General features: G+C 37.5%; 1 protein-coding gene across 1 annotated transcript in view; it reads left to right on the top strand.

The window, feature by feature from the left end:
* Positions 1–21,255, top strand: part of DHX15 (DEAH-box helicase 15) — a 45,650-nt gene extending 24,395 nt beyond the window's left edge. The window contains exons 7-14 of the mRNA XM_086890123.1: positions 3,089–3,175; positions 4,662–4,811; positions 4,974–5,082; positions 6,205–6,396; positions 9,473–9,595; positions 11,755–11,945; positions 19,324–19,493; positions 20,689–21,255. Of these exons, the coding sequence (XP_086746249.1) occupies positions 3,089–3,175; positions 4,662–4,811; positions 4,974–5,082; positions 6,205–6,396; positions 9,473–9,595; positions 11,755–11,945; positions 19,324–19,493; positions 20,689–20,806 (1,140 nt within the window). The 3' untranslated portion in view covers positions 20,807–21,255. The remainder of the gene's footprint in view (positions 1–3,088; positions 3,176–4,661; positions 4,812–4,973; positions 5,083–6,204; positions 6,397–9,472; positions 9,596–11,754; positions 11,946–19,323; positions 19,494–20,688) is intronic.
* The last annotated feature ends 6,101 nt before the right edge of the window (positions 21,256–27,356 follow it).

Below are 27,356 nucleotides of genomic sequence, written 5' to 3'. Positions count from 1 at the left end.
AAATTAATATGTCAATGCTCACAATAATCCATAGTAGAAGCTATGTGACACAAAGCTAAGATTTTGAAGGTCAAAGCTGAATCATACTGTGTGCTCCAGGCAGGGTTTGTTCCTTGATTATTTGTTGTTTTTGTGCAGTACAATGCATGTAGAATACTAGTGACAACTTTCTAGTGTTCTGAAAGAATAAATCGCTTACTAAATTTAGTGAAATTATCTTCCTTTTCCTGTAGAAGTTGATTGCAGAAAGCATTCAGTCTGAAATCATGAAACTTCTTCTGCCACAAAATTTTATTTGCAAATGACTTAAGTGAATGAAATTGCTTTTAAGTGATAGTTGTGTATTTACTTAAATTTTCACTCATTTTTAAAACTGTGCCCGTCAAAACAGACAGGTTTTGGTTTTCTGCGTTAGAGGATAACAAGTGCAGAACATAGTTTCTGTTGTGTTGAAATGACAGAGCCAGTACCAGTCTCTTGGTGTAGCAGCTGTTTTACTGTAAGAAAAATTATTATGCCCAAAAGATGCCTGCTATAGGCAAAAGCAGGTGCAGCATGTAGGCAACAGACTCAGACCTATGAAGTCATTTTTCATCCTTCCCTGCTTTGGCTGAAATATTCTGACTTCCACGTTTTACTTCTTATCTCCATATAACTATGAGTGAAAGTGCATCTATGTTGTAAATTTTTTAAATGTTGGTTTAGTTTCAGTTAGTCTTAGTGATCAAGGTATGTAAAGTAAAACCATGTGGTGCTGTGCCTGTTAAGGAAAATGTCTATGTTCATCCAGTCCTTTGTGGGAGTTGAACCTAGATTTTAGAACTGCTGAGGCGGGAGCTAGTAGGTGATCTAAATACTTTCAAATGCTCTAATGGTCATACAAGTGTAAGTGATATGCTTACAGTAACTGAGTATTTCCTGAGTTTTAACTTTGTGGAATGAGAGATGCTGGAAGTAGTGTGGCATTTTGCTGTAGTAGTGATGGTAACAGCTAGTAGTGATGCAGCTTGACAACTTTGTGCTTTTTTTGTCCTCTTGGAGCTAAGAAAGCAGTTATTATTGTGAGAAGGCTTAAGATTACAGGCAAATACTCTGATTAACTAGTAAGAATATTTTTTTCATTCAGGAAGATGAAGATGACTTAATGTTTCTATTGTCCTGTGTTAAAGGCTTCTTGTCATCTTATCCCTTCTTTTCAAATTGTTTTGTAGTTTCTGTTTCAGCAGTCTTAAGCATTAGTAGTTAATATAATGCAATACAGATATCTTTTTATATGTAGATACTGTGTATATTTTAATATTCAAAACAAAGGTTTAAAATTAATCTCAGAAACCGCAAGACTATAGCCGAGACAAATTATATTTTTTTATATATTAGTGCTAATTTCAATTGTTTGATGTTCAAGTTACTTTGTACTTTGATTTAGACTTGAAAATTGTTTTAATTTCAACCTTCTTAAAAATTTCTCGTTTCTACAGTCATTAATTGTCATTTTTTGAGCAATGGGTTGTTAACAAATGATATCTTTATGTGCAACAGAATCCACTGTATAAATAAATTTTTTTCTTCTACCTTAGGAAAGTTCAGTACAGATTAAGTGATTTCAGGTACAAATTAAATTGTTGCACCACTGTGGACTAAGCATCCTAACTGTATTGAGTTCCTGATATTGTGAAGTGTCCTAAAAGAAATCAGTGGTTAAGATCAGGATCAAAACCTTTTGTCTCTGCTCTGTAATTAGTATTTGAAGAATCTGGGTTTGGGTGATTCTGTACATTAGCAGAAACAGAAAACCACAAAACTTCTGAGGCGTACTCTGTAAGAGCAAGCTAAATGTGCATTGACTTTTAATGTGAGAGTGTGAATTTAATTTGTATATTTAATGCCTTAAATTTTTTTTTTATGAAAATGTATTGAGATTTTGCACTGACTTGCACTGATGTTTGTAACTGTTATCTTCTGACTAATTTGTGCAGGTTACCTGTGAATGATATGTGTACAGTATTTTCTGTTTGTTTGAGGAATTCTAAGTAACATGTCATAAGTACTGCTTTCAATATATTATAGTATTTGGGCAAGCTTAGACCTTAAGAAGAGACAAGCTGAGTGTGGTAAGTGGCTGATTGGCAAAGTGATCAGCCAGTAGGAAGAGAAATCAGCTGTCACTGGCCTCGTTGCAATTCTGAACTGAATTAGGAGTCTCTCCAGTTCTAATTGATAAACTGAAAGCAGTGATGACAGAATGCTTTGGAATTAGGAAGTGAAGGGTAAGCACTTTTGATGGAGTGCTGAACAGGTTTTGGGTCTTTCCTGAGACAATAGCACACTAATAACTTGATTCAGTGTGGTCACTGTTGGAATGAATGAGAGCTAATTATATCCATAGTCTGTTACACTGCATCTCTGGATATAAAAATTTAAATGTTGGCAAACGAAGCCTGGGAGCTCTGATAGTCACCTTTGTTTCAATTTTTGCATGTGACTTAACCTTCTGAAAAGCTAAGAATGTAACATTAAGGATATATAAAGGTGTTTGAATAACTGGTAATGGAAAAAGACAAGGTAGAAATTAAATACATATTGTTCACGATTTAACTGGAACATGTTGATAAAAACTTTATTTCAAACCAAATGAAATACTGTGATGGTAGCATATATAACTTTTGATTTAATATTACTTAACTGTTCAGGCTTTCAGAAAAAGGTAAAAAGCTAGAATTAATAGATGATGTTAAAGGGTTCCAGTACAACTTGTCATTTTGTAACAGAGATGTGAGAAAGTTTGAACAGTGGTTTCATAAGTTAAATTTTTACTCTAAATTTTTCTCAACTAACAGTTTGTTATGTTGTTAATAGACTCATAGGGGAGCAAAAAACGATGGATGAAAATTGCTTTCTTTTCACTAGAAGTTCCTCTGGTTGATTTCAGGTCATGCCATGAAAGTGTTGGAGCACAGCTCTGGTAGTTATTAAGTGCTATGAAGTTCACTGAAAGTTTTTTGTGCTGAGACAAAATTGGAGCCCTTCATCTTCAGGATGAAGTAGTTTCATTTCGTTGTTTGGGGTTTTGTTTTGGTTTTTTTGACAGGTTGTCGTGTCCACTAACATTGCTGAGACATCATTGACAATAGATGGTGTAGTGTTTGTGATTGATCCTGGCTTTGCAAAACAGAAGGTAAGTACTATTTTTTCATCTTTACAGTAGGAAAGTTCATGGAATCTGGCTTGCTCTGGCTGCTCTTCCCTTTGCAAACACTGACAGGTCTTTTTACAGTTGAAATCTTGAACTTGGGTTAGTTTGGATTTGTTTTGTTTTTAACTTAAAATTCGCTTGATTTGCACTTAGACCACAAACTTTAGCTAGAATAATTTTATTTAAAAAAATAAAAAAATGTGAAAATTGTGTTAGTCTTGGAATTAAGTTTCTCTAGATACTATAGGAAGGGTAGTTTTGTACTGTGTGTCTATGCTTGAGGATGCTGAAGTAAAACAAATTGTATGAAAGTAAATAAAAGTGGTTCTAGAAGCCTCCTTTTCTTTTAAGTCAACATAGAAAACTCCAGCACTGAAATGAGAAGTAATGATCCCTGCTGCTTCTTGTCAGTATTTATCATATACCGTTGCAGGCCTGAAGATTGTAATCAAGATCATATTGTGGTTCTTGGAACATCATAGAGTGTTCAGAGGAGCTGAAGTAGCTTTCTGACAGTCAACCCAGTAGCTACATAAAACAGAATATGAATGTCATTGTCTTCATTTGTTTTTTTGACTAAATGTAGCTTTCTTTATAACTCACTTTCTTAGTCTTTTCATTTAATAGTGGTACACACTGTCAGCCTTTTTAACTTTTGCAAAATGAGACAGACACACAGCAGAAATGTGAGAGCAGCCAGTGTGTTTTTATGCACAAATTTCCATCACCATTAAGGCTGAACTTTTTTCACAAATAGTTCTTTTGATAGAAGAAGGTATTCTTCCGGTATAAAAACTAAGGTTTCTGTACATATTTTATACTGAATCATACCAGAAATGTCTTAAAACATGGACTTGAGAATGTCTTCAGTTGCAACTACTGTTGGACTACTGTCTTTGTTTTCAGTGTGTTCCTTTCCATGAGCCTTACTGAGCTGGCAGGGCTGCTGTTTAGGTATGACTGCAGTGGAAGTTTTACAATAAATACCAGCAGATATATTGTACTGTGATAGTCTGCGTGTACCCTTGAAACAATTTTCTTTTGTCATTAGCCTGATCTTTACAGTTGCATAAAACATTAATGTTAGATTTTTCTGGTCTCTAGAATGTGATTATTCAACCATGTCATTATAGCAAGACAATGTTTTTATGGAATTTTTTGATCATCATGAGTATTTAGCACTGTGTAGAACAAACTGGACGTACTCCTTTTGCTATGAAAATCTTATTTAAAAATAAAGACTTATTTTTATAAATTGCAGGAGTTGCTGTTAACAAATGAATAAAAAATTCTATTCTCTAGGCAGTTGTATTTGAAGCTCTCAAGAGTCTTTTGTAGCCAGTTCTTTTCAGATACATACAATGTAAACTTATTTTTAAGTTGCATAAAACAGTTTGGATAGTTGTCCTGAACACTTTTTATTCTTTTACCTTCTGTCCTGTCCTGCACTGCCTCCTCTTTGAAATAGGTGTACAATCCTCGTATCAGGGTGGAGTCTCTATTGGTGACTGCGATCAGTAAAGCATCTGCCCAGCAGCGAGCTGGCCGTGCTGGTCGTACTCGACCAGGCAAGTGCTTCAGGCTTTATACAGAGAAAGCCTACAAAACTGAAATGCAGGTAAGATTGTGGGTTTTACATTGTGTTCATAAGAATGTCTGATTCAGGTTGTTGAGTGCTGTGCTATTAAACAAAATTAGAATTTGAATGCTTCTGTAGTGTAAAGTGTCTCGAAGAAGTGTTACAAATTTTCTTTTTTTTTTTCCCCCCTCATCCCCCCAGGACAACACATACCCTGAAATTTTGAGGTCTAACTTAGGATCTGTAGTATTACAGCTCAAGAAGCTTGGTATAGATGATTTGGTGCACTTTGATTTTATGGATCCTCCAGGTATCTCTTTCCATCTTTCCGATCTTTATTTTTGTGACTACTTTATATAATGACAACGTGGAATAAATCCTCTCATTGTTTTTTTCTGGGTTTTTTTAAAATTGTAACCTGTAAGGAATGTCTTCTGTTTATCTTGAAATTTAATGCTCTGTGTCATATCCAAGCAAGCCTTTTCTTTCTGAGTAAGAGCTTTTAGTGGAACCAAGGATGCTACTGAAATCCCCTTGCCTTCAGAGAATAACAGAAAATTCTTGGCATTAGAAAGTCTGTTATTTGAGGGTTTTTTACTTATAACCTTGATTACACATTCTAATTGTGCAATCAGTTAACAACTGTTCATAAATAAAATGGGCTGAACTTTTCTAAAGCTGAATACATGGTTTTGCTCAAACTGCAGTTTTTATGTATTTTTCTTCTGAGTGTCAAATGTTCATAGATGCTTCAAAATCGCACTGTTACAGTGTTAATCAAAAATGTAAATCAATCATATATAAATAGGTTAGTTGCTTTTCCGCTAAAATAAAAATCTGACATAGTCTGTAAGTTTTTAAATATTTCTACAGAACAGTGTGTTCTGTATGATAGCTTAGCTTATCAACGTGTATGATAGTTTAGCAGAAAGACTTGGAGATTTCCTTTTGTTTTGCTTTGTGGCTTAATACTGACTGTGTGAGGAATGCAAGATAGAGAACATTCTTACTGGCTTTCTGAAAGACTTTAGGTATCTAGAATTGACATGGCTGAAACTTTAGGACTATTGATCTATTTAGTATGGAACAAGGGAAAAAGTATCCACAGGGAGAAGTGATATTACTGGTACTGAATATTTCACAATGCCACTGCTATCTGAATTTTGAAAAGCAGTAATCTTCAAATATTCAAAGCTTGTGATTTAGTTTAAAGCTTTTCTAAATAAATGTTCCCTCCCTGCCGCCTCCATTCATTCATGCTTGGGTGTGTATTGCTGGATTTGGTAACAATTTTGCATTTGGATGCTAGTGAATGGAGGGGAAAAAAAAAAAAAGATACCTAATAACAGTCTATGCTTCCTCAGTTTTTGCTGATTCAGAGCCGTTTGGTTAATGTGTGAATTTACTTTTTTTTTTTCTTTTTTCCTTTCAGCTCCCGAAACTCTGATGAGAGCTTTAGAGCTTTTGAATTATCTGGCTGCTTTAAATGATGATGGAGACTTGACTGAATTGGGATCCATGATGGCTGAATTTCCATTGGATCCACAGCTGGCTAAAATGGTTATTGCAAGCTGTGACTACAACTGTTCTAATGAGGTCCTATCTATTACTGCCATGTTGTCAGGTAATAGCAGGAAAAGAGAAACTAAACAAATTGCAGATCTTCAGTATGGGGAAAATTTAATTTTCCCACATCAGAAAAATAACAAATATATTTTTTATAAAATTAGAATCGCTTTTTAAAATTTCATATATGGGTTCAGTTATTACGGATTTATGTAGAGACATTGAAGCTAGTGAATAGTAGTGGTGAAAACTTGCGATAAAATGTTCTAAGAATTTTCTCCTAACATCAGTTAAAAATGTATATATTTGAATTGTTGAGGGGGGGAGTCAGGCTAGTGGAACAGAAATTTCTATTTCAGTTCATAGTCAGGCTTAGAAATGTCATCTCAGCTACTAATTTTTAAGGCAGTAACATCTATTTTGTATTGTGCATTCTTCTGCACTTTGATAAATCACAGTCTTCCCAAAGGGATTAGAGTATAATTTATATTAAATCATAAGCTTGTACATGGTGCATTTTTTAAATATTAAATGGCAAAACTGGAGAGCAGTCAGTACTTTCAAAGGGAAAAAAAGAAGCTTGGAAGGAAGATGTATCTTTATAAGAATTAACTGAGGTGTTGGGTTGTTCTCTGCCGCTGTTACATGAATAACTCTGTGTTGGAGCAGAGCTGCTTGCTGAAAGAGCTTAATGAGAGGAAAATGTTACCAAGCAAACCTTAAACCTATTTAATTTTCCCATTGTGTAGAACTGACTTTGTTTTATAACTAGAGGTCATAGGACAAGCAGCAGGTTTTAATCTATTATAAAAATGGGAAAGTTCTTACTCATAAGTACTCTTTCGTCTTTGGGATGTGGTAATTTACCAGGCTTTGCACAGTGCAGGTGTATTGCTGACATGCTTAACTTGGTTGGATGGAGAAAAAAAAAAGTTTTGACTAAGTGTAAAATCTGTTGCTTCAGTTTAGTCTTACAATATATTTATATGAAAGTCTTTAACAACAAGTTGAAATGTTTGTTTCAGAGTTATGATTGTTCAGACTCAGAGCAGATGGGCAGGGCAGAATCATACTTTTCTTTAATTAAACAGTAGGCTTAATTGCGGAGGTGGTGGTAGGTTGGTGCCTGTCTTCCTCTTCTCTTCCCCCTTCTGTCCCCAGTATCTACTGTAGAACAACTCAATTTAGTATTTTGGTCCATGGCCTTCAATTGATTTGCCTTACTCCTTTTCCAATTTACTTTTTCTCAGGCCATGATACTTTCTTTGTTTTAAACCACAATTAACATAATGATAAATAAGTTTTGGGGGAAAAATAAAAATGGGTTGAAGCTGATTAATGTATGGGTCATAACAAAAATTCTACTCTTAAAAAAACCCGTAGTCCTGGTCCTTGTGAGGGCTGTTTCCCAAAGTAAGCACTTTAAACCAGCGGCATAATAGTATGTTTTGGTGCATTAAGTGCACATAAAGATTGTCAGGTTGTTGATAGCAGTCCATGTATTTAATTTGGACTAAATGGGAAACTAGGTGACAGAAAAGAGCAAAAATAGTATTAAATAAACGAGCAGATTAAACGATTATACTACATTTTATAAGAGCCATGGTGTCATGCTTTGGTATGGAAAGTACTATTACTTTTCAAAGCACCGAGTTAAGAGAGTGATAGAATAATCTGAATTTTGGTTTTATTAGTACAAGTTAGAAATTAAAATGCACTTGATATTATCTCTTTTTTTCAAATGCAGGACCCATTATACAGGGTGTTTATTTCACACCTGCATTTCCATTTTCTTTAATGCATTGGTCTTTATTGATTTGTTACCATGATTCACTGTTAAAGTGTGATTTATTTATTTTTTTCCTCCCTCAAGTTGTATCTAGTATTCAGCTCACAGTATGTAGTGCTTTGAGCTTTTATGCGAATTTAAGAATAAAGAAAAAGTACATAAAACTGCACAAAAAAGCCCTCGTTTGGTAGGGATACGTCATGCAAAGAGGTGTTCGTTCTCATGTGATTGCAGGGCTTCAGTTAATGAGAAGACTAATGTAGTCCCAAGCAGCTGGACAAAGATAAAAGATTTTTTAGTATCTAATCATTAATTTTATTGAAATTTAACCTCATAAAAATTACACCTCCTTAAGACCAAACTGATTTATTTTCTGGTGTAAATCTCTATAAAGTAAATCACAAAATGGGGAAGGTTGGAAGGAATCACAGTGGGTGACCTGATGCAACCTCCCTGTTGCAGCTGATATAACTACTTCCAAGATCTTGTGGATTGATACCAATCTTAGAACATACTGTCAACACACTATGTTGACAGACCATGAATTAAGTTGGCAGCAATACTTATGGTCTTGCTAGTTTGTGTCTGGAAAATAAATAGTAAAACATGATTTTTGGATGGAAGTGAGAGGAGTCATATGTATGTAAGAGAATATAATGATAGAGAAAGCTCATCATGTTGCATTTTTTGATATATATTTTTTATTTGAAGTAGTGCCAAAGGACGGTTTAACCTTCCACCACTACCGCTACCATCACAGCCTTTAGACTTATTAATACCTTCATTCACATGTTTCTGTATACCAGTGCTGATAGCAATACCATGTGGGAAGAGACTTGACTGGTGTGTTCTGTCTAGTAACAGACTTGTGATAATCCAACCTCAAGTTGGTTTAGACTGTGCTAGTACACTACAGTTTCAGATCTATTTGCTTTGTCTGCAGGGGCTTTCTGAAGAAGCAAATTTGTAATTATTGAAGTGTTTCATTCCACAGGGTACTAGCTCCTGGTAGAGCTATCAGCACTGGATTTGAACTAAGATTTGTTTAGCCTTCCAGTCTGTGTACGTAACCTTGATGGCCTTCAGACTAGAGATTTTGATGCGTACATATAATTCTATTAAAATAATCAGGTACTCTGTAGCTTTGAAACCCTCTTGTCTTACAGATGTGGTTAGGTGTTGATGTACCAAATCAAGGTAGTAAACAGTCCAAGATGCAGTTGGAGGCCATCCTGCCCTGCCCTATGCTCTGTGAACTGACCTAGCTAGGCCTTGTTCCTCTATCTGTGAATGCGTGACTCATCGATATGGGCGTTTGTGTTGGGCCCATACCAACCTTGTTTAGTCCCACAGTGTTTTGTTCGCCCCACGGAAGCAAAGAAAGCAGCAGATGAAGCCAAGATGAGGTTTGCCCACATAGATGGAGATCATTTGACGTTGCTGAATGTCTACCATGCTTTCAAGCAAAGTAAGTCTGTGTCTGTTTTAGTAAAATTCTCTGTTATGCTTTGTGCTGCCAACTTCTGTTTCTGGGTTCAAAGCACACTTGAAAGGCTTGGGTTTTGTTATTTAAGTGGTACTTTCTTTTGGGGGTCAAACAAAACCAAAAAACTACCCAAGCAATCTCATAATAAGCTGATGAGCATGCAAACAAGCCAGGCTTCTAAATCAATGCCTGGTAACCTTGGACAGAAGGAAGCAAGTGTTCCTGTAATTAAGAAATATTGGAAGTTTATCTAACATTAATTATAAAAAAGTCTGCATAATTGCTTAGTGATTTTTCAGGGAGAGCAGTGCAGAAAAAGCTGTGAATTTGGAGAAGGTTGTGTTCCTAGAACAAAAATGTTTTTAATCCTAACTTCTTAGTGTAGTTAGGGATTCTGTAACAATGCTTTGGAATAGACTGAGAGGCAAAGGGATGATGCATCAACAAGAAGTAATGTAGAACTGTGGGATACGTGTGTTTCAATTATATAATTTCTGTGGATGGGATTTAGAGAAAATATATGATCCTCTTCAATACAGCTGAAGTATATTTTAGCAGCTTAAAGAAGATCAGAATGAGCAAGTGAAGTTAGGAGTTCTCTTGGAAAATGAGAAAGTGACCCACTTTTTAAAACAGTGACATATATTGGTGGCAAGTAAAAAGACTTACAAACTCTCAGCCATGTAAACTTAGGTGCTCCAGTTATACTATCCTGTTAGAAAACAAAAAACAAGCAGTCTTTTTACCCTGAGTAGAAAGAAATGCAGCTTAATGCCTCTTTCTGTTACAAGTTTGATTCAGAAATTTTTTATTGAAACCTTCTAACAGTGTCACTATGTGACAACCCAAAACAAGTGCAAAAGTACAAACAAATGTATTCCGTTTATAATACGAACAATAGCTGAGAAGCTTTCATCAAACATCTGTAAATTGAGGACATGCTGATTGTTTTTTTCCTGTTAACTTTTTCATTAATAGGATCCAGAACATCTGGTGGGCAATTTTTGCATGTTTCTGGAAACCATTGCTTTAATACTCAGGTTACTGAGGGATGGAATTATTTCAGGAATCATCTTGTGAAGTTGTGAATTGACTTTTGGGATCAGAAGACAAAATGCTACTACTGTTTGTAGATCTAGAACAATATAAAAGATCTATAGGTTATCTATGATTCATAGTTCAATTGGCTCAGAAAGTAGTATGTTATGATACTGTGCAGTAGAATAATAACTGTACAACAGCTTCATTCATATTTCATTCAAAATATATTCTGTAAAATAAAGTGCAAGAAGTTGGATTTGCCTCGACTTCCATAACCTTCATTCTTTTCAGTGCAAATTAAGAGTTTTCTTTCCTAGAGTTACCTAAGTTTTAATTTTTAAGGCTGGCTTTGTTTGATTATTAAACTGACAAAGATTAGAAGAGCTTTACTTGAAAAGTCAGAGAATTGCTAGGGAGAAATGGGTTTCTTGATTTTGAACATGAAGGTATTTATACTGACAGAATGGCTGAGGTTTGCTGTTTCATCAGATTTCTCAGAGCTATCAGCAGTAGGAACATTTAGAGTACAGAGTTCTGTTACAGTGGCTGTATTTTACCAGTCACATTTAATGAAACTGCTGTGAGGTGTGTTACACTTAGAACAGACTGTTTCTGTAGCTCTTATCTGTTACTTGAGTGCTTAATTTAAGTAGGGTTTCATTTCTCAAATGCAGTGTAATTACATACAGGTTTCTTATATGTTCATTGCATGCTGTAGTTAAAGGCTGTGAGCAGTGTTCCTGACATCACGTTGTTTTACATGTCAGGTTTGGAAGATGATTTTGCTAGTTGAAGGATGGGATTTTTGAAGTGTCCAAATTTTATTGGCGTGGTATTTCAGTAAAATAGCAGTGGTTGTGTTTATGTTATATTGGTGAGGGCAAAAAAACCCTGCTTTTCCTTCTGTCCTGACCATGTGCTTCCTGAGTAGAAAAGTTTTGGCAACTTACCTAGTGCAAGAAATCAGCTGAATAAACCAAGAGCTGTTACCATTTATAAAATCTGTGGATATTTTTTTCTGGTTCATCTGACTGATGAATCGGTTAGTTGTTATTTTATTTACTTGTTCTGATTTTGATTCATGTTTTCTTATGTTGCAGATCATGAGTCGGTTCAGTGGTGTTATGACAACTTCATTAACTACAGGTCCCTGATGTCTGCAGACAATGTACGCCAACAGCTGTCACGAATCATGGATAGATTTAATTTGCCTCGTAGAAGCACAGATTTTACCAGCCGAGACTATTACATCAACATAAGAAAGGCATTAGTTACTGGGTATTTCATGCAGGTATGTGTGTATTCTCATAGAGAAATTAGTGTTTATGTGACTCAAAATGTAAGTACTATTGTTACAATTTACTAAAGCATAATAAATGTTACTTAAAATCACATGTGGCTAACTATATTGCCATGTAGTCTTTGTCAGGTTGCTAGGTGATGACTCAAGCAACCCATTCTTTAGTCAAATAGAAAGAAAGTTGTAGGCAGTCTTACTAGCCTATGAAAATCTCCTTTCTGGCATGACCATTCATGAACTAGAATTACATATTCTACAGTTACCTTGAAATGTTTTATGCAAAGTTTTTTGTAATCTGATACCAAAAGGGAAAGTATAGTATATAAATATGAAAAATATGTGATCTTTACAGAGAGTATTTTCTTTCATATATTTTGCAATATGTATACTTTACTTTTCAATTGCGTGAGTCAGATACTGGAGCACTTCTGTGATCTCGAGATGTATACTATTTGAAATGCATTTGCCACTTGAGCCAGGATGCCATGGAAGCCAGTCTCCACTGCTGCTACCTGCATACTTTGCATATCAGGTTAAGCATGCCCCAGACTAGAATGGGGTAGGCTGCTTGGGGTTTTGGTGGTTTTTGTTTGTTTGGGTTTGTTTGAGGTGTTTGGCTTGGCGGGGGTGGGGGGGGGGGGGGGGGAGGTGTTGTTTGGGGTTGTTTTTTTTTTCCCTTTAGTCCCATCCTGCTGTGTTTTTTCTCTTCAGCATTCATCCTTAGGACTGCTGGAGTCTCTGCTAGCTCTTGCAGATACAAATTGTGGTTCTTCATCCCCATTGACTCTGGACTGTTGTGATAATGCTTTTCATATCAAAAAAAGCATTTGACACATCTGTTACAGCCCAATACCTTGCTTCTGGAGAGCACAGTCTTGCTGTCTTTAAGAGGCTGACCAGTTCCCATGGTATTTCCTAATTTTTCCCTTGGGGTGCACTCTCGTGATGTTTAAACAAAAATATTTGCCCAGACAGTGCTGTGCAGGTGAAGATGGCACGGGCCTGACAAACACTGCACTTACACTCCCAAACTGGGGCACAGACTTGGGCACCCTGTCCTTAAACTGCCCCTGCCAAGTGCTGTCTCCAGGGCTCAGCCAGCCAGTCTGCAGCAGAAACATGTTCCTGGGTTTTCAGAATACAGAAATATCAATGTCAGCAACTGCATTTCACTGTAATGCAAATGGGAGATTAAGGCTGTTGGCTGCTTTTAAATAATTAAGTGGTTCTAAAGCCTTTCTTGCTGTAAACTTTCAGACACATAGGCTGTGAGTTCAGTCCTTGAATTTGGGACATGCTTTTTGCCTATTTTTTGGCAAATGCTTCAGAACACATTCCCACTTACACCTTTAATTTTGTAAATGTTTTGAAAGACAAAGAATAGTTCTGCCCGGCATTCCATTTTGGGCCCCAGGCAGATCTGAGTGCCACAGCTGCACTTTTGCTTGGCACTATACCCCATGCCTTCTTTCACTTAATTGGACCTATGGAGAGGCCATGTACTTGGAAGTTAGTGTGCTCTCAGTTTGCTTTATGTTACTCAGTGGAACTCTTCCTCTAATTGGAGTTTCCCTATTAGAAAACACCTATTTCCATGCATGGGGAGCTGCTGCACCAGTGTTGGTGCAAGTAGATTTTTTTTGTTTCTGTGTCCTAGGAGTTAAAGATCTGAATTAGTATTCTTGCTGTGGCTTGTGCAGATGAAAATTAAAGCCTATCCAGAAGTCTCCTTGGGCTTACATGGTCAGTAGGTTGCTTACTTCCTCACTCACCCAAAATGCCTAACTGAATTTTTGGAGTGTATAAGAGGTTGCTATAGCAAACATGTTGAAACTATTTGGAGTGGAAACCATTTTAGCCATTACTCTTCTTCTTCAAAGTGTTTCAGTCTGTTTTAGTTTGAGTTTCTTCAACTCTTTAAACCTCCATGAGACAGTGTAGTACCTATTTGACCTTGACTCTGAACCTTCTATGATGAGTTCCATGTTGCTTTAAGAAACCTTCAGTAGAAAAATTTTAAATACTCAGATGTTACTTACCAGCAGCTGAAGTACTTAAAATTGTAGTCTATATACACGTTACACCCTCTCTGATCTAATATTCAGGCTGTAGCATTTGGGGGCTCTTGTTTAGAAAACCTCAGTAATGAAATGCATACATCATCCTTTGTCCTCTTAGTACAGAACACATGTGGAATTCCGAGTGTGGGCACTTGATAAATGTGTGCATGTACTGTAGATAGCTTCTGCATGTGAAGTACTGAGGTCTGTGGATAACACATGGCAGAAGTTGATCCGTTAAACTTCCCAAATTTTAAAAGGCAGTGTGAAGTGGAAAAAGCAGTAGCAGCCATTGTCTTGAAGTACTTCTCATTTGTTGCATTGTTTATACTTTGGTAATTGCGTATTGTCCTAAAGCCAGTCAAAAAATTTCACTGTAGTTTTCTGTACTGATCAAGACCTGTTTAGGTTTAGGTCAGACAGTATAGGCTTGCACTGACTATTGTATTATTACTGGTTATGTAATCAGTACTAAGTACTGTGTGTTTACCTGCCTTCAGTTGTGTGTCAGAGACAGATAATTGTGGAATTTCTGCTGGTGATGAATTATCTCTTTACCCTTCATATTTTAAATGTAAATTTGAATTTCAATAAATCTGCCATAGACAAGTAAAGTGAATAGTAAAATAATTTAAAGCTGTCTACAGTTCTGTATATAGTAGAACTTCTGGAAAGATAGATATTGATAAGAAGTGAAATGTATTTTAAAATTTTTGTGCTTTGTCTCAGATTTCTTCTAGTTCTTATAATGCAAAATTTATTTTCAAAACTTTCTGTATCACACATCAGACTATGCAAAGGATATGTGAGATACAGCAAGAGGGGATCCTTGTGAAAAGAGTACTGATTTTTCAATTATTTGTTCTGAACATAGCCTGCCTTAGAAAGGATGGGGAATTGGCATATTGTACAACTGTAATACATTTGTAATTCAGTAATAAAGTTCCAGAACTAAGTATAGATTATTTCTCCTACTTCTGTTAAGTAACTAAGCATACTTCATAGAAAAATCTAAATAGGATAAATACTGTAGCTTAGTGTTAGCTGGGGATCAAAGTAATTCACGAGAATAGGTAACCCCTTAATGGAGGCTTATTCCTGATATCCATTGAAAACTAAGCTTGGAATCTTTTAAAGTGTTAATAGTAGCTGAAGTAACTGTGTTTAAGCAAAAAAAGAGTTACACTACAAAAAGTAAGCTAAGGAAACAAATGGGAAAATGCAAGCAAATGACAGAATATCTTAAAGATGGGTCATCTTCCTCTTAGGGATTTTGTGTTTTATCAGTTATTATAAGTAGCCTAGGTTTTTATCATTGTATTTGCAGTCTAGTATTGCTACAAGAACTGCTACTTGAAAATTTAAATCTTCTGATTATTCTGATTTAAAGGTGGAAGCAAGTCTTGTGTTTTCAAATCAAAGAATGGGTCGGGTTGGAAGTGACCACAGTTGCATTATCTTGTCCACCTCCCTGCTCAGAGTCGTCCTAGAGAGCACAGCACAAGATTGTGTTCAGACAGTTCTGGAATATCTCCAGTGAGGGAAACCACACTCTGGACAAGGGTCTCCCAGTGCTCTGTCACTGCACAGTAAAGAAGTTCTTCATGTTCAAGTGGAACTTCAGTCCAGTTCTGTCTGTTGCTTCTTGTCCTATTGCTTGGCGCCACAAAAAGAGCCTGGCTCCTTCCCCCTGCCACCCTCTCTTCAGATACTGATAGGCACTGATGAGGTGCCTCTTTTCAAGGCTGAACAGGCTCAGCCCCCTCAGCCTTCCCTCATAACAGGGATGCTTCAGTCCTTTCATCATCTTTATAGCCCTTCTGTGGACCTGCTCCTGGATCTCCATTGTACTTAGGAGCCCAGACCTGAAGAATTCAGATGGACCTCGCTATGGCTGAATAGAGGGGCAGGATCACCTCCCTCATCCTCCTGTCAATGTTCTTCCTAATGCACCCCAGGGTACATTGGCCCTTCTGGCTAGAAAGGTATAGGGATCAAGCTTCTAATCTTTCTTGGGAGATGTGACTTAGCCAAACATAGGCTGTATATATCATGGTCACTACTGAGGATAAACTTAAATGACCAATACTGTACAGGAAGTAAGATGTCAGATGATTTGCCTTCTAATTAAAATCTCATTCCTGATGCTACTTGTCTTTGGTGCATACTGCTTGTATGGAATTATGTGTATTTTGAAGTCTTTACATAATCAGGCTCCTACAATAATAGAATGGTAATAAAATAAACCTATGACACAAAGGTGGTCACTGGTACATACATTAGTATTAATTTTGCTCTTCAAAAATGCAGAAGCCTGGTGTCAATAAATTCAGAAACATTCTTGTCTGTGCTGCAAGGAGAAATTTTGGAAATCCAGGCAACTGCCAGGGTTCGTTTGGTGCATGCTAACACTCTTTTGTCAGAGAGAACAAGGACCAGTTATTTCTCTAAACTGTCTGTCAAGACTAGCATGCCACAATGTATAGCATTAAATGTAAAAGGGCTGGATCTTGTGATACTATTCTTGCTTTTGACCTTTCCAAATGCATTTGGATTTAGTGTTAATGTTTGATTGAAGACCCCTGACTTTACCCTCTAGATTCAGTGACATGATAGCTAATAAGTAAAAACAAGCATACTTAAAATTTCAGAAGAGGGTGTATAATTCTTAGTAAAATTGTGATGAGAACTTGGAAGTGAAACATTTTCCTCTGGTGGTATGTGCCACTGTTTCCATTTGAGTTTGTCATGTTCATAAAAATACTATAATTGTCTGTAAATCATGAGCCATGTGGGCTTTCTGGGGCTGCAGAGCAATCTGTTGCAGTGATGGACTGGCTTGGCACTTGCCCATTCTTTTAGATTCATGTTCAGATAGCCTAATTCTTCGGTGATCTCAGGGTCCAGGTATTTTCTGTAGTATCTTGCCTGCTACCACTACTCGTCAAAAAATGAACCCACTCCCTAGACATACTTCCTATGATCCTGTGGTTTTTGTAGAAGCTCACGCTCGCTGTACTCTGAAGAACATCACAGAATGGCTGAGGTGAAGGGCCCTCTGGAGGACTTGGTCCAACCACCCCTGTATTTACAGGCACTGGTATTGCTTGTGGGCCAGGGTTTCAGAGGAGTGATACAAGCTGTCTCCCATTTGTCTTGTTGCTCCCTTCTGTCAACCTTGCTGTCTGCCTGAGCCAGTCTAAATTCTTCTAGTTTATTGACCTGGCAGGCCACTTACAGAGTGGAAGCAAGAATGGGCTTGGTCAGCTGTGCTGGAATAGTCCAGACCAGGAGTGATCAGGAAAATGCAGCAGCAGATCATTGTGGCTTGCTCTGGAGCCGTAGCTTCACTGTGTAGTTCCCCAAATAGTTGTCATCACCGACCCTGAAATTCTTTACCAAGGTGTGTGCCAACAAGCACACTCTGTAGAAACATTTAAAGAGGACAAATACTGCAGCTCAGGATTGAAGCCAGTTAAGGATTGAAGTAACCACCTAGAGGTGGCTTTTCTCTGATATCAATGGTCTAATGGTCAAACATTTGCTTTGTTTCTTTGTGGTTTATTCTGATTCCTGTCCTTCCCTGGAAATTAAGAGCTAACTGTATGTTTCCATAGCATTTATTTTTCTTTGAGTATGCTTCAGAATTATACAAAGTCAATAAGAAACATAACTCTACCATTAAAAATTACATGGAAAAGAAATTGTATTTGAGGAAGGTAGAGTATGTATTTTAATACATATGGGTGCGACTGAGGTGCTGAAGGTAAATTGTATTGAATTCAACAGCACACTTTACTAGAATGAAACCTAAATAATGCATTGTTCTGTCCTTTTCTAGGAAGAACTAGAACAGGTAAAACAGATACTTTGGTATGCATGTATACTTTTGATCTGAAAAATAAAATTGATTTTTAAACAAAACTTCTTTGAAAAAAATCATCCCACAGCAAGGTGTGCTGTGCTTGTGCTAGGCCTGGGTGTGCTTGTGACAGATGAGTGTCTAGTCTGGTTTGCACCTATACCGCTATTTAATGTTGTATATATAGATGCTGTTTTATGTATATATATACAGATGTTGTATTGAGTTGAATAAAATTAGGCCTAAATCATTGCAGAGAGTTTGCTGTTAATCTCCATTTAAAGGGACCTCTTTTGGTTTCCCAGACTTGAAATGAAGTGTTATCTCTCAAACCTTGTGTGACAAAATTTGCGAACTGTTGAAATTCTTTGTTCTTCTCCTAAAACATGTTCTGGATATTAATGTCATAACATTTTAAAGAGAAGCACACTCAAAGTAAGTAATTTTCTTAGTAAAGAGATATTCTGGCTTAAAACAGGAGGAGGTAGCTATTGCTTTAGAAGGCCTGGCATTTTAACCTAATAGGTGGAATTTGTTCTTGACTAGGCAAAAAAAAAGGTGAAATATACCTAGGAATTCAAGAAAACAAGGAAGTATACAGTCTATATTAAAGGAAAACAGCTAATGATTTTACTAAAAATGTATTTTTGGTGTCTTTCAGCCACCAACCTTGTCTTTCAGCCCAACCTATTTAATCTTTTTACTCTGTGTGTGTATGTATATAAAATGAGCTGAGGTTATTTTCAATTACTGGTATCAGAGGGTTAATTTTAGTTACTTGTTCTGTTAGATTAGCTGTTCGTTCAGAGGATATCATTCTAAGGATAACTGTCTGCTTTACCAAATCTTAATGAGCTAGGTATCGGAGCATCTTGGCAAGGCAGGCATTATTCCCTTTCATGGAGCAAGAGGCTTAGTCAGAGGGAGGTTAATTGATTTTCACCAAGGTCACAGCACAAGTGTGTCGCTGAACCTATATTTTCCAGCTCTGAATCTCATGCTGTAGTGAGACCTCTCTCATAAAAGGATAACGTTGTGGCTGACTGGTCCCACAGTGGCTACTGCAAATGAAATGCTTGTAGTAGACCACAGCTGACTTTGTGTTATGTTGCAAACCTGTCCAGTATATATTCCCTTCCAGTACTTTGTGTTTGCATTGCTGCTGTTCTAATAATGATTATTCTCTTCGGGTGACAATTATTTTTGTATGTTGTTTGAATTGTGTATTAGAATATATACACGTACCATGGTAGTTAGCGAAAACATCTGGCATCTTGATTATATATATAAAAAAACATGAATACTTGAAGTGGTCAAGTAATGTGCCAAATTTAGATGAAGTTTAAAAGTTGGGTTAGTATGTTTTGTATAGAACACTTAACAATCAGCTTGAAATTGCTTCATTTAAAGATTGCCTGTGTTAATGAAAAAATATCTTTTTATTTAGGTGGCACATTTGGAGCGAACAGGGCATTACTTAACAGTGAAAGATAACCAGGTGGTGCAGTTGCATCCCTCCACTGTTCTTGATCACAAACCAGAATGGGTGCTGTATAACGAATTTGTCCTTACAACAAAGAATTACATCCGGACATGTACAGACATCAAGCCTGAATGGTAAGCCAGAGTCTTGTATACTGTAGAGTTCTTTGGGGTTTTTTTCCCTTTTTTTAAGTTGAGGCAATTCTTTTCACTTTTCCTGAAGCTAGTTCTACAAAAATGGTTTGAGGAATGGCAACGGTATGGGCTTGAGATCTTGTAGATGACTAAAGGTTTTCTTTGTGGGTACTTGTGCCTGTTGATGGGTTTTGTGTTTAGACCTCTGATGCCTGGACTCTGTGTGCAGTGCGCAGCTTCACTTAGAAGCAGTTACTTCAGTAAGCCTGGAGCTGCTTGGAGTTGTGAGGTTTGGGGGTATGTCCTAGCACCCGCTTGAACAATTAACCTGAGTTAGGAGATAACAGTACTTCAATATTACTGCTTCTGTTTTCAAGATCTAGGATGACTTCTGACTTTTTCAGAAGACTCTGAATAGCATTTCATGCTTTCTTAAAATTCTAAGGAATAAGGTGATAATAGTGGTAAACATTGCCAATTTATTCATTAACTTAAGTATATCAAGGTAATCAGAAACCTGAATCTCTGCAGACAAGCAGAGATCTGAAGCATTTTGCCTGTCTTTAAAGTTGTACCTTAACTATCAGGTTGTAGTAAGCTTTGGTGACATGGGAAGCTTTTCAGTTACTGTAATGTAATTTTACTGTAGGGCAAGAAGAGTTTAAAGATTCATAAGTTGGAAAACAGAGCATATATATTTATATTGTCTGTAGTATCTTAATGGAAAATGTGTTTGAATCCCTGCTTAGAAATCTTGTTCCAACAGACACTGTCTAACCTAAAGCAGGATCCTATGGACTTGATTTTATTTTTAAGTTTAAAACAGCTAAGGCTGAACTGTACTCTAGACAAAAGTGGATGTTTGCATAGACTTCTGTGGCTGACGGACTCTGACATTAAGCGGAGGCTCTGGCTGTGTGGGTTACCATGGCAGGTACTGAAGCAGCAGCAAGAGTCAGTAAGGGGCACATGACCAGACAAGAGCATCTCATGAAATTTGTGTGTGTGCTTTTTGCTTTGGACCTGGGCACTTGCTCAGGATGGCACTGCCATTTTAAATGTGTGTGAATTTCAGTCTTAGAATTAAGAATGAACTGAAAATAATGGATAACCTTTGTTTCCTTCAGTTGTAGAATTCATGTAAGATGCATCTTAAAGTTTGAGTATCAGTAACAAGCTTTTCCTTTTTTGACAGGCTGGTGAAAATTGCCCCTCAATATTATGACATGAGCAATTTTCCACAGTGCGAAGCAAAGAGACAGTTGGATCGCATCATTGCCAAACTTCAGTCCAAGGAATACTCACAGTACTGAATTTGTGCTTTGAACTGAAGTTATTCAGAGGACAGCTTTAAGAGATGAAAGGATTCAAAGTTCAAGTTGTGCTCTTCACTTTGGTTCAATAATGGCCTTTATTTGAAAGCTTTTTAATTTTTCTTTACAGTAAATATTCCATTCTGATTTCATAAATTAAACATTTATGCCTCCCTTTTGTGTTGACACTGTAGCTCATACTGGAAAAGCTAATCAATGTTTTGCAGTTTATTGAAAGTAGTTCTATATATAACAATGTTATAAGCATTTCTTTAGAAATGGTTGAAAATGCTTCTAAAAAATGTGATTATCGACCATGGTATGCATGATCGTTGTAATTGTTGACATTCCTTTTAGAAGTTGTGAAATGTTACAACTTGTGCTTCTGTAGACACAATCTTTGGCTTCAGTACAAGGGTACTGACTTCAATAAAGTCTATTTATACTAATTTTGTGCCACAGTATGTCAGTATTTCTATTGTTTTGATTGAAGTATGAGATGCCCATTTAGTCTCTCATTAAACTGCTGTTTGATTGACATGGCAGTAGTTTAATATTTTAATATCAAAAGTACAGATGTTTAAGCAGCACAATGATGATCTAATACATTGCATACAATGCTGATCCCTTGCAAACTTGTTAAAATTACTAATGAAAACTCAAAATGCATGCAGATGTGTTAGGAGAATGCTTTCTTCCAACATAGCCCTAAATATTTTTCAGACAGAACTGTAGTAGTGTGTCCTATAAAGTGAAGTGTGTGTGGCCAGGTAGAAATTGTCCTTCTTGGACAATGATCAGGTACTGTTTAGGATCAACACAAACAATAGCCTAAGTGACACTGTAGATCAAATCACTCTGCACCGTTGTAATTTTGTAGTGATTTTTTGTGAAATATGATTTGACAGCATAATCCCATGAGGAATTTACAGTAAAATTTGATCACGGGGCTGGAGTAGAGGCTGAGAAAGTTGGTATTGTTCAGCCTGGAGAAAAAAAAGAGGAGACCTTATTGTGGCCTTAAAATACCTCCAGAGATTTTAGAAGAATGAGTGAGGATTTTTACCAGGGCCTGTGGTAAAAACTTTTACCAGTGACAGGACAAGGGGCAGTGGTTTTACTCTGGCAGAGTGTGGATTGAGATTGGACATAAGGAAGAGATTTGTCACTGTGAAGGTGGTGAGGCACTGGAACAGAGTGTGCAGGGAAGTTGTGGATGCCAAATCCCTAGAGTGTTCCAGGTCAAGTGGGATGGGGCTTTGAGCAGCCTGGTCTAGTGGAATGTATCCTTGCCCATGGCAGGAGGTTTGGAACTAAATGATCTTTAAGGTCTGGTTGAACCCAAGCCATTCCGTGGTTTAATATATGTATTTGATCAGATTTCTGTTTTTCCCTCCCCCTGGAATACATTGAGCTTTGGTCCTTCTGGCAAAGAGCAGCTGGATCAGCTCTTGCTGAAAGTGGTTCCCTTAGGTAGATATCTGTGCTGCTGTTGTGCTGTTAGGCTGAAGCAAAAATAGGTTAGGTTTGCAGAGCTAGTAACTAACCTCAGTCTAATTTTAAGCACTGATGTTTGGGGTATCCTGTTCCATTTAAATCAGCAGTAGGCTATAAAATTACTCAGAATAATTTGAGGATTTTCTTCCTATTTTTTTTAATTGCTATTTATATGATGGGGAGTAGAGAAGTTTTGAAAACTTTGTTAGCAACTAAAATAATGAAGATAAAAATGTCAGAAGATTACAATTTGAGTAGATTTATAAAACGCAGTGCGACTTGGGAGTCTGTCTCAGGTTTGCTAAGTGAGAGAGTGTGAGATGGGTTTGGACTTTCCTACCCTACCAAACCATTTTCAGTAGGAAAAGAAGGAGAGAGCTTCACTCTGCATAAAATGTCAAACTGCATTGTGTTTTCTGACTGCAGTTGGAAAAGTTTAATTTAAAATAGGGATTCTGAACTTCTTAACCAACTGCTCAAACTAGTATTCCTGAACATGCAAATGTTGGTTTTGCAAATTGCTGCTCTAGGATGATTCAGGCTGGATATGTGGGGTTTCCTGATGACTTGCTTATCCTCTATGTGATGAGCCAGAGGGGGCTGCTTTGTGCAATGCTGAAAACCAGCTGCTCCCCAGGTAAGAATTGCTCTAGTATTTGTGTGCAGCCTTCAGCCAAATGGTGTAGAGCCACTTTCTGCATGACTTTCCCTAGGTCTGGCAAGGGCCACAGACAGTTCTCCGCATTAAATGCCTTGGGGACCCCAGAACCAGCTGGCATCAGCTGCTGTAGCATGGGTCCTTGGGGACAGGGGAGCAGATGGCTGTGGCTGTGAGTGGAACTTAACACAGGAAAGACTTTGACTTGTTTTTGGTGGTTTTCTTTTCCCTTGAATAGTCATACCCACAAGCTCAGCTTGGGCTGTGACAGCTGACCTGGGGTATTTCACTCTGCTCTGCCTTTGCTACCAGGAATGCAAATGCTACTGGCGAAACTCATGTCCTCTGACAGCTGTGCAACCCTGCCACCTTCCAATTAAGCTTGTGACACCTGGGCTTAATTGGAAGGCTGGTGGTGTCCCAGCTGTCACTGGGGACAGAGCAGCCCAGGTGCCCCCAGCCCTCCTGCAAGCAACGGGAAACAGCTTTCCTGCTGGGATGCTGATGGAATCTGGGGGATAGTGCTTCAGGAAGACATGGAAACCTTGACATCTGGGGAACTTGTTGCATTTGATACTTACATGACACTTGTATATTCCTAAAAACCACCCCCCTCTTTCTTGAAGAACTGACAAAGCACATGCGATACTTGAGTTTAGGACTAAAGCATTTTCTTACAGGGGACTGTGTGTGCTGTGTATGGAATTACTCCTTTGCTAAGAATTGAGTGTGGAGAATGGCCCTGGGGTCAGAGTGGCTTTGTGCAGTCTATTCTCTGCCCAGTACTGATCTCGACTGAGGCCATTGAGGGGTTCAGGGCAGAAATACAGACTCACTTAAATCACTGTGGATACCTTAGAGTTACTGCAAATCTCACTTTTGATGTAATTTTAGAGCCATATAGCAGTGGGAGGGGAGCCAGGTGTCTAAGGAGTCACTATCTCTGAAGGAGTAATGACAGAGACAGCAGGGCTTCTTGAAGTAAGATGTTTTCTAACTCCTACAGGGAAACTATCAGGAGCTACCTCCTTAGCTACTGCTGTCTCAGGGGTACAGCAGATGCATGCAGAGGAACTTGGGTTTGAAAGTAGGTCTGTTTTTTTTTAAATTCGATGTTGAAAGGTAAAACCTTGTTCCCTTCTTTCTGATGGGAAAAATGTGTAAAAAGGTTGCCCAGAGAAACAAAAGGAGACCAAGAAGGAGGCATATTAATGAGACTGCTTTATCTGTGAGCATAAGGAAGTTACTGCCTCCCTCTTAAACATGTTAAAAATACTCAGAGCTCTGGCCATCATCAGCGCTCTGGCTGCTTATACTTACATACTTATGCAGGATGCAGTAAATAAGGGGAAAATTTGTAAATCAAGTCTGCTGGTGTCAAATAGAAATTCAGCTTCTGTTTTGTTCCATGAAAAGCCACAACTGACTACAAGGTTCTGGGGCTCTTTCTGCTGGTCTGTGGAGGGAGGGTTCCCAGATGATCTACAGAGCTGCCCCCAGCAGCTGCAGCATTTGCTGTTCTGTGTTCCCTGCCTTACTGACGCCACTTTAGTGTTCAGACTGCTGGCCGAGAGTGTACATGTGTTTTGCAGTAGAGAGGAACTGCTCCTTAGGATTAACTGGTTATCTGCTTTGGAACAATCTAAAAGTGATAGGTTGTTTACTTAGAGTGATCTTATCAGAGACATTCTGATGTTTTTTGAAAATATTTGGTTTGTATATAATAAACTATTTATAGTGTGGGACTTTTGAAGATACAGAATATGGATTAGATGACAGGAAAGCAGTACTAAGTGAAAGGAGTATATTTTTTGAAAAGAGGAAGTCTTCCGTCTTAATTGTGCTGCTGTGTAATACCTCAGAGCAGTAAAGGGCTAGTATCGGTGTGAGGTAATTGTATTTAGGTTTGTTAGACACAGAGGTAGTTACTAGTGGCTAAGTACAGGGTTAGGCACGTATCTTCATTACGGAGATACAAAGAAGTGACCAGTTAATACTGTGTTTAGATTAGCACTTAGAATTTTTGTCAGGGAATAGAATATATGGTGACTCCATGTTTTGCCATGTTCTGATGTCATAAAAGCCCCTGAACTCTTGCTTTTGGGAGATCTGTACAGTACAGTAACCACTGTACTGCAGTGCTAAAGACAGATGCTGACATTGCTTTGGGGTTAATGGGAATGTCTTCATTCTTAGTTCCTGTGCCCATTCTTGGAAGGTAGAGAGCAGCTGGTGTGGGCCAGCCTGGTCAGTTTGGTCAGTTTTGTCTGATCACCACCTCCCTTTTCGGACAAGGGCTTGTGACACAGCATTGGTTTGTGATGTGTAACTTGCAGCCTGCACTACTACACAGTGCATACTGGAAACTGCTCATTATTTGCCATAAGAATTGCATCTTAAAGCAAAAATACTTTAGCTTTCACTATTGTTGTGGTTTCATTTGATAAAATACCATAGCAGAAGTCAAAAGGCAAAGAGTTTTCCTTCCATCCAGTCCAGCTACCATTACTAATTTGTAATCAGATTGCTCTAGTTCATTTCTGATAAAGTATAGCAATAAGAAGCCATAGCACACCATGACATTAGAAAGCAGATAGTTATATTCTGAAGTACACAATTTTATTCACTTATTGTAGTTTGCGAAGATTAGACATTCATCTTGGTTTTAGAACAGCGAAGGGTTTTAATAAGAAACTTATTTTACTATAGAAGTATAATCTTATCTGGTAGTTTGTTGACCTTTCAAAATTATTTAACTTACTCTGGTAGTTTATTAACCTAAATTTATTTAATTTCATGACTATGTATGTGACATTATATTTATGTGGAGCAGGGGGAAAAATGATCTACTTGGTTAGCCTAGTTAATTTTTCTTCTAGTACCTCTGACACTGGTAGCTTTGTTTCGGGGTATGTGTGCTTCCTGGAGCTGTTTCTAGGATTGGGCATTGCTTCCCAGTAATACAAATGTCTCATATTTTTAAGATTGAAAGAGGCAGCTTTAAAACCAGCAGAATGAAACCATTACGAGAGCATTTGCCCCTCTCTTCACTTTTCCATTTACGAATGACAAGCTTGGGCTGCCTCTTAATTGGCACTGATGTGTTTGAGATAAGTGGTTGGAATCAAGGAGATCCAAGCTTCCACTATCAAGGGATTAAACTAAATATGGTAACAGAGGTAAAATAACATTCCTGTAGAAGCGATAACAAGACTAGTTCTGCTGATTGTAGGTGTTTGATTTTGCAGTTTCAACTGGAATATAGTGGTTTCTCAGGAACACTGAATGTATGTTGGACAGATGATAAAATAATTTTCATTTGTGTACATCTCAGCTCTGAGTGGTTCTTCCAGCTGTGAAAGCTATGCAGTAGTTTTGTTGTATAGAAAAATAAAACATAGCACAAATTAATGCTGATAATAAATATTTCTTGTGGCTTTAAACATGTGTTATTTTGGGTTGGTCTTATTCCTTTAGCTAAAGTAGGACTCTTACCTTCCATTTGAATTCAGTGTTTATTTTGTGAGACTATTCCATTAATGATCCCAGCCTCATTGCTTCCAGCAGCATAAACAATAAACAGAGCATCAGCTCTTACCGGGCTGCATTGAGTGGAGGGTTACTGGTGGATGTATTTCCTGAATGCTTTGTCTATTTAAATATTCAGCTGTGCAGTCAAACTGCTTCTACTTACATTAGTAACCGGTTTTAACCTCAAAAATATCAACCTTCTCAGCTTTATGAAGATGCTAGTGTTTGCTATCAAAATTCATGTACTACTTTAAAGACTCACAGACTTAATTTGACCTTTCAAACCTTAGAATGGTATCTTTGAGGTTGTTTCATTTTGCATATTGAATAACAAGTAACTGATAAGCCTTTACTGCGACTGGGATAGTATCATTCTTTTAAAGAAATTAATGCCCTTTGAACCTTTCCTGAAAGGCTTACAATTTATACAGAAAAGCTTACAATTTGTGCAGCAGTAGCAGGTTTGAAGCAGTGTGAGTCACAACATGTTTCTCTAAGCAGCTGTCCAAGAGGGTATTGACAGCTTTGTTCCAATGTGTTACTGGTTATACCAGAGTAGTGGAAGTAAACTCAAATTACTGCTACTTCTACATAATTTAAACAAATAATTTGATTAAGAGCAGAAACCAAATACAAGAATTGGCAGGAGTTTAAAATTCCAGTCTTGATGTTCACAGTATGTACTCTGTTTGTCGAAAACTGACATTTAATGTTCTGTAAATTTATGGGCAATGAAAGAGTTTCTCCTTGTAAGGAAACCAGTGTTAAAGTGTTTTTGCTCTCAAGCTCTTTGCTGGACTTGCTGCTATGTGAATCCAAACACTGTTCAAATGTCTGTTCTCTACATTCTCAAGCATTGTCAAA

This window comes from Cyanistes caeruleus, chromosome 5 (genome assembly GCF_971803275.1).
Source record: "Cyanistes caeruleus chromosome 5, bCyaCae1.hap1.1, whole genome shotgun sequence".
Classification (NCBI taxonomy): domain Eukaryota; kingdom Metazoa; phylum Chordata; class Aves; order Passeriformes; family Paridae; genus Cyanistes; species Cyanistes caeruleus.
Note: the sequence above shows the minus strand (reverse complement) of the source record. Positions and strands in the feature narration are given on the sequence as shown.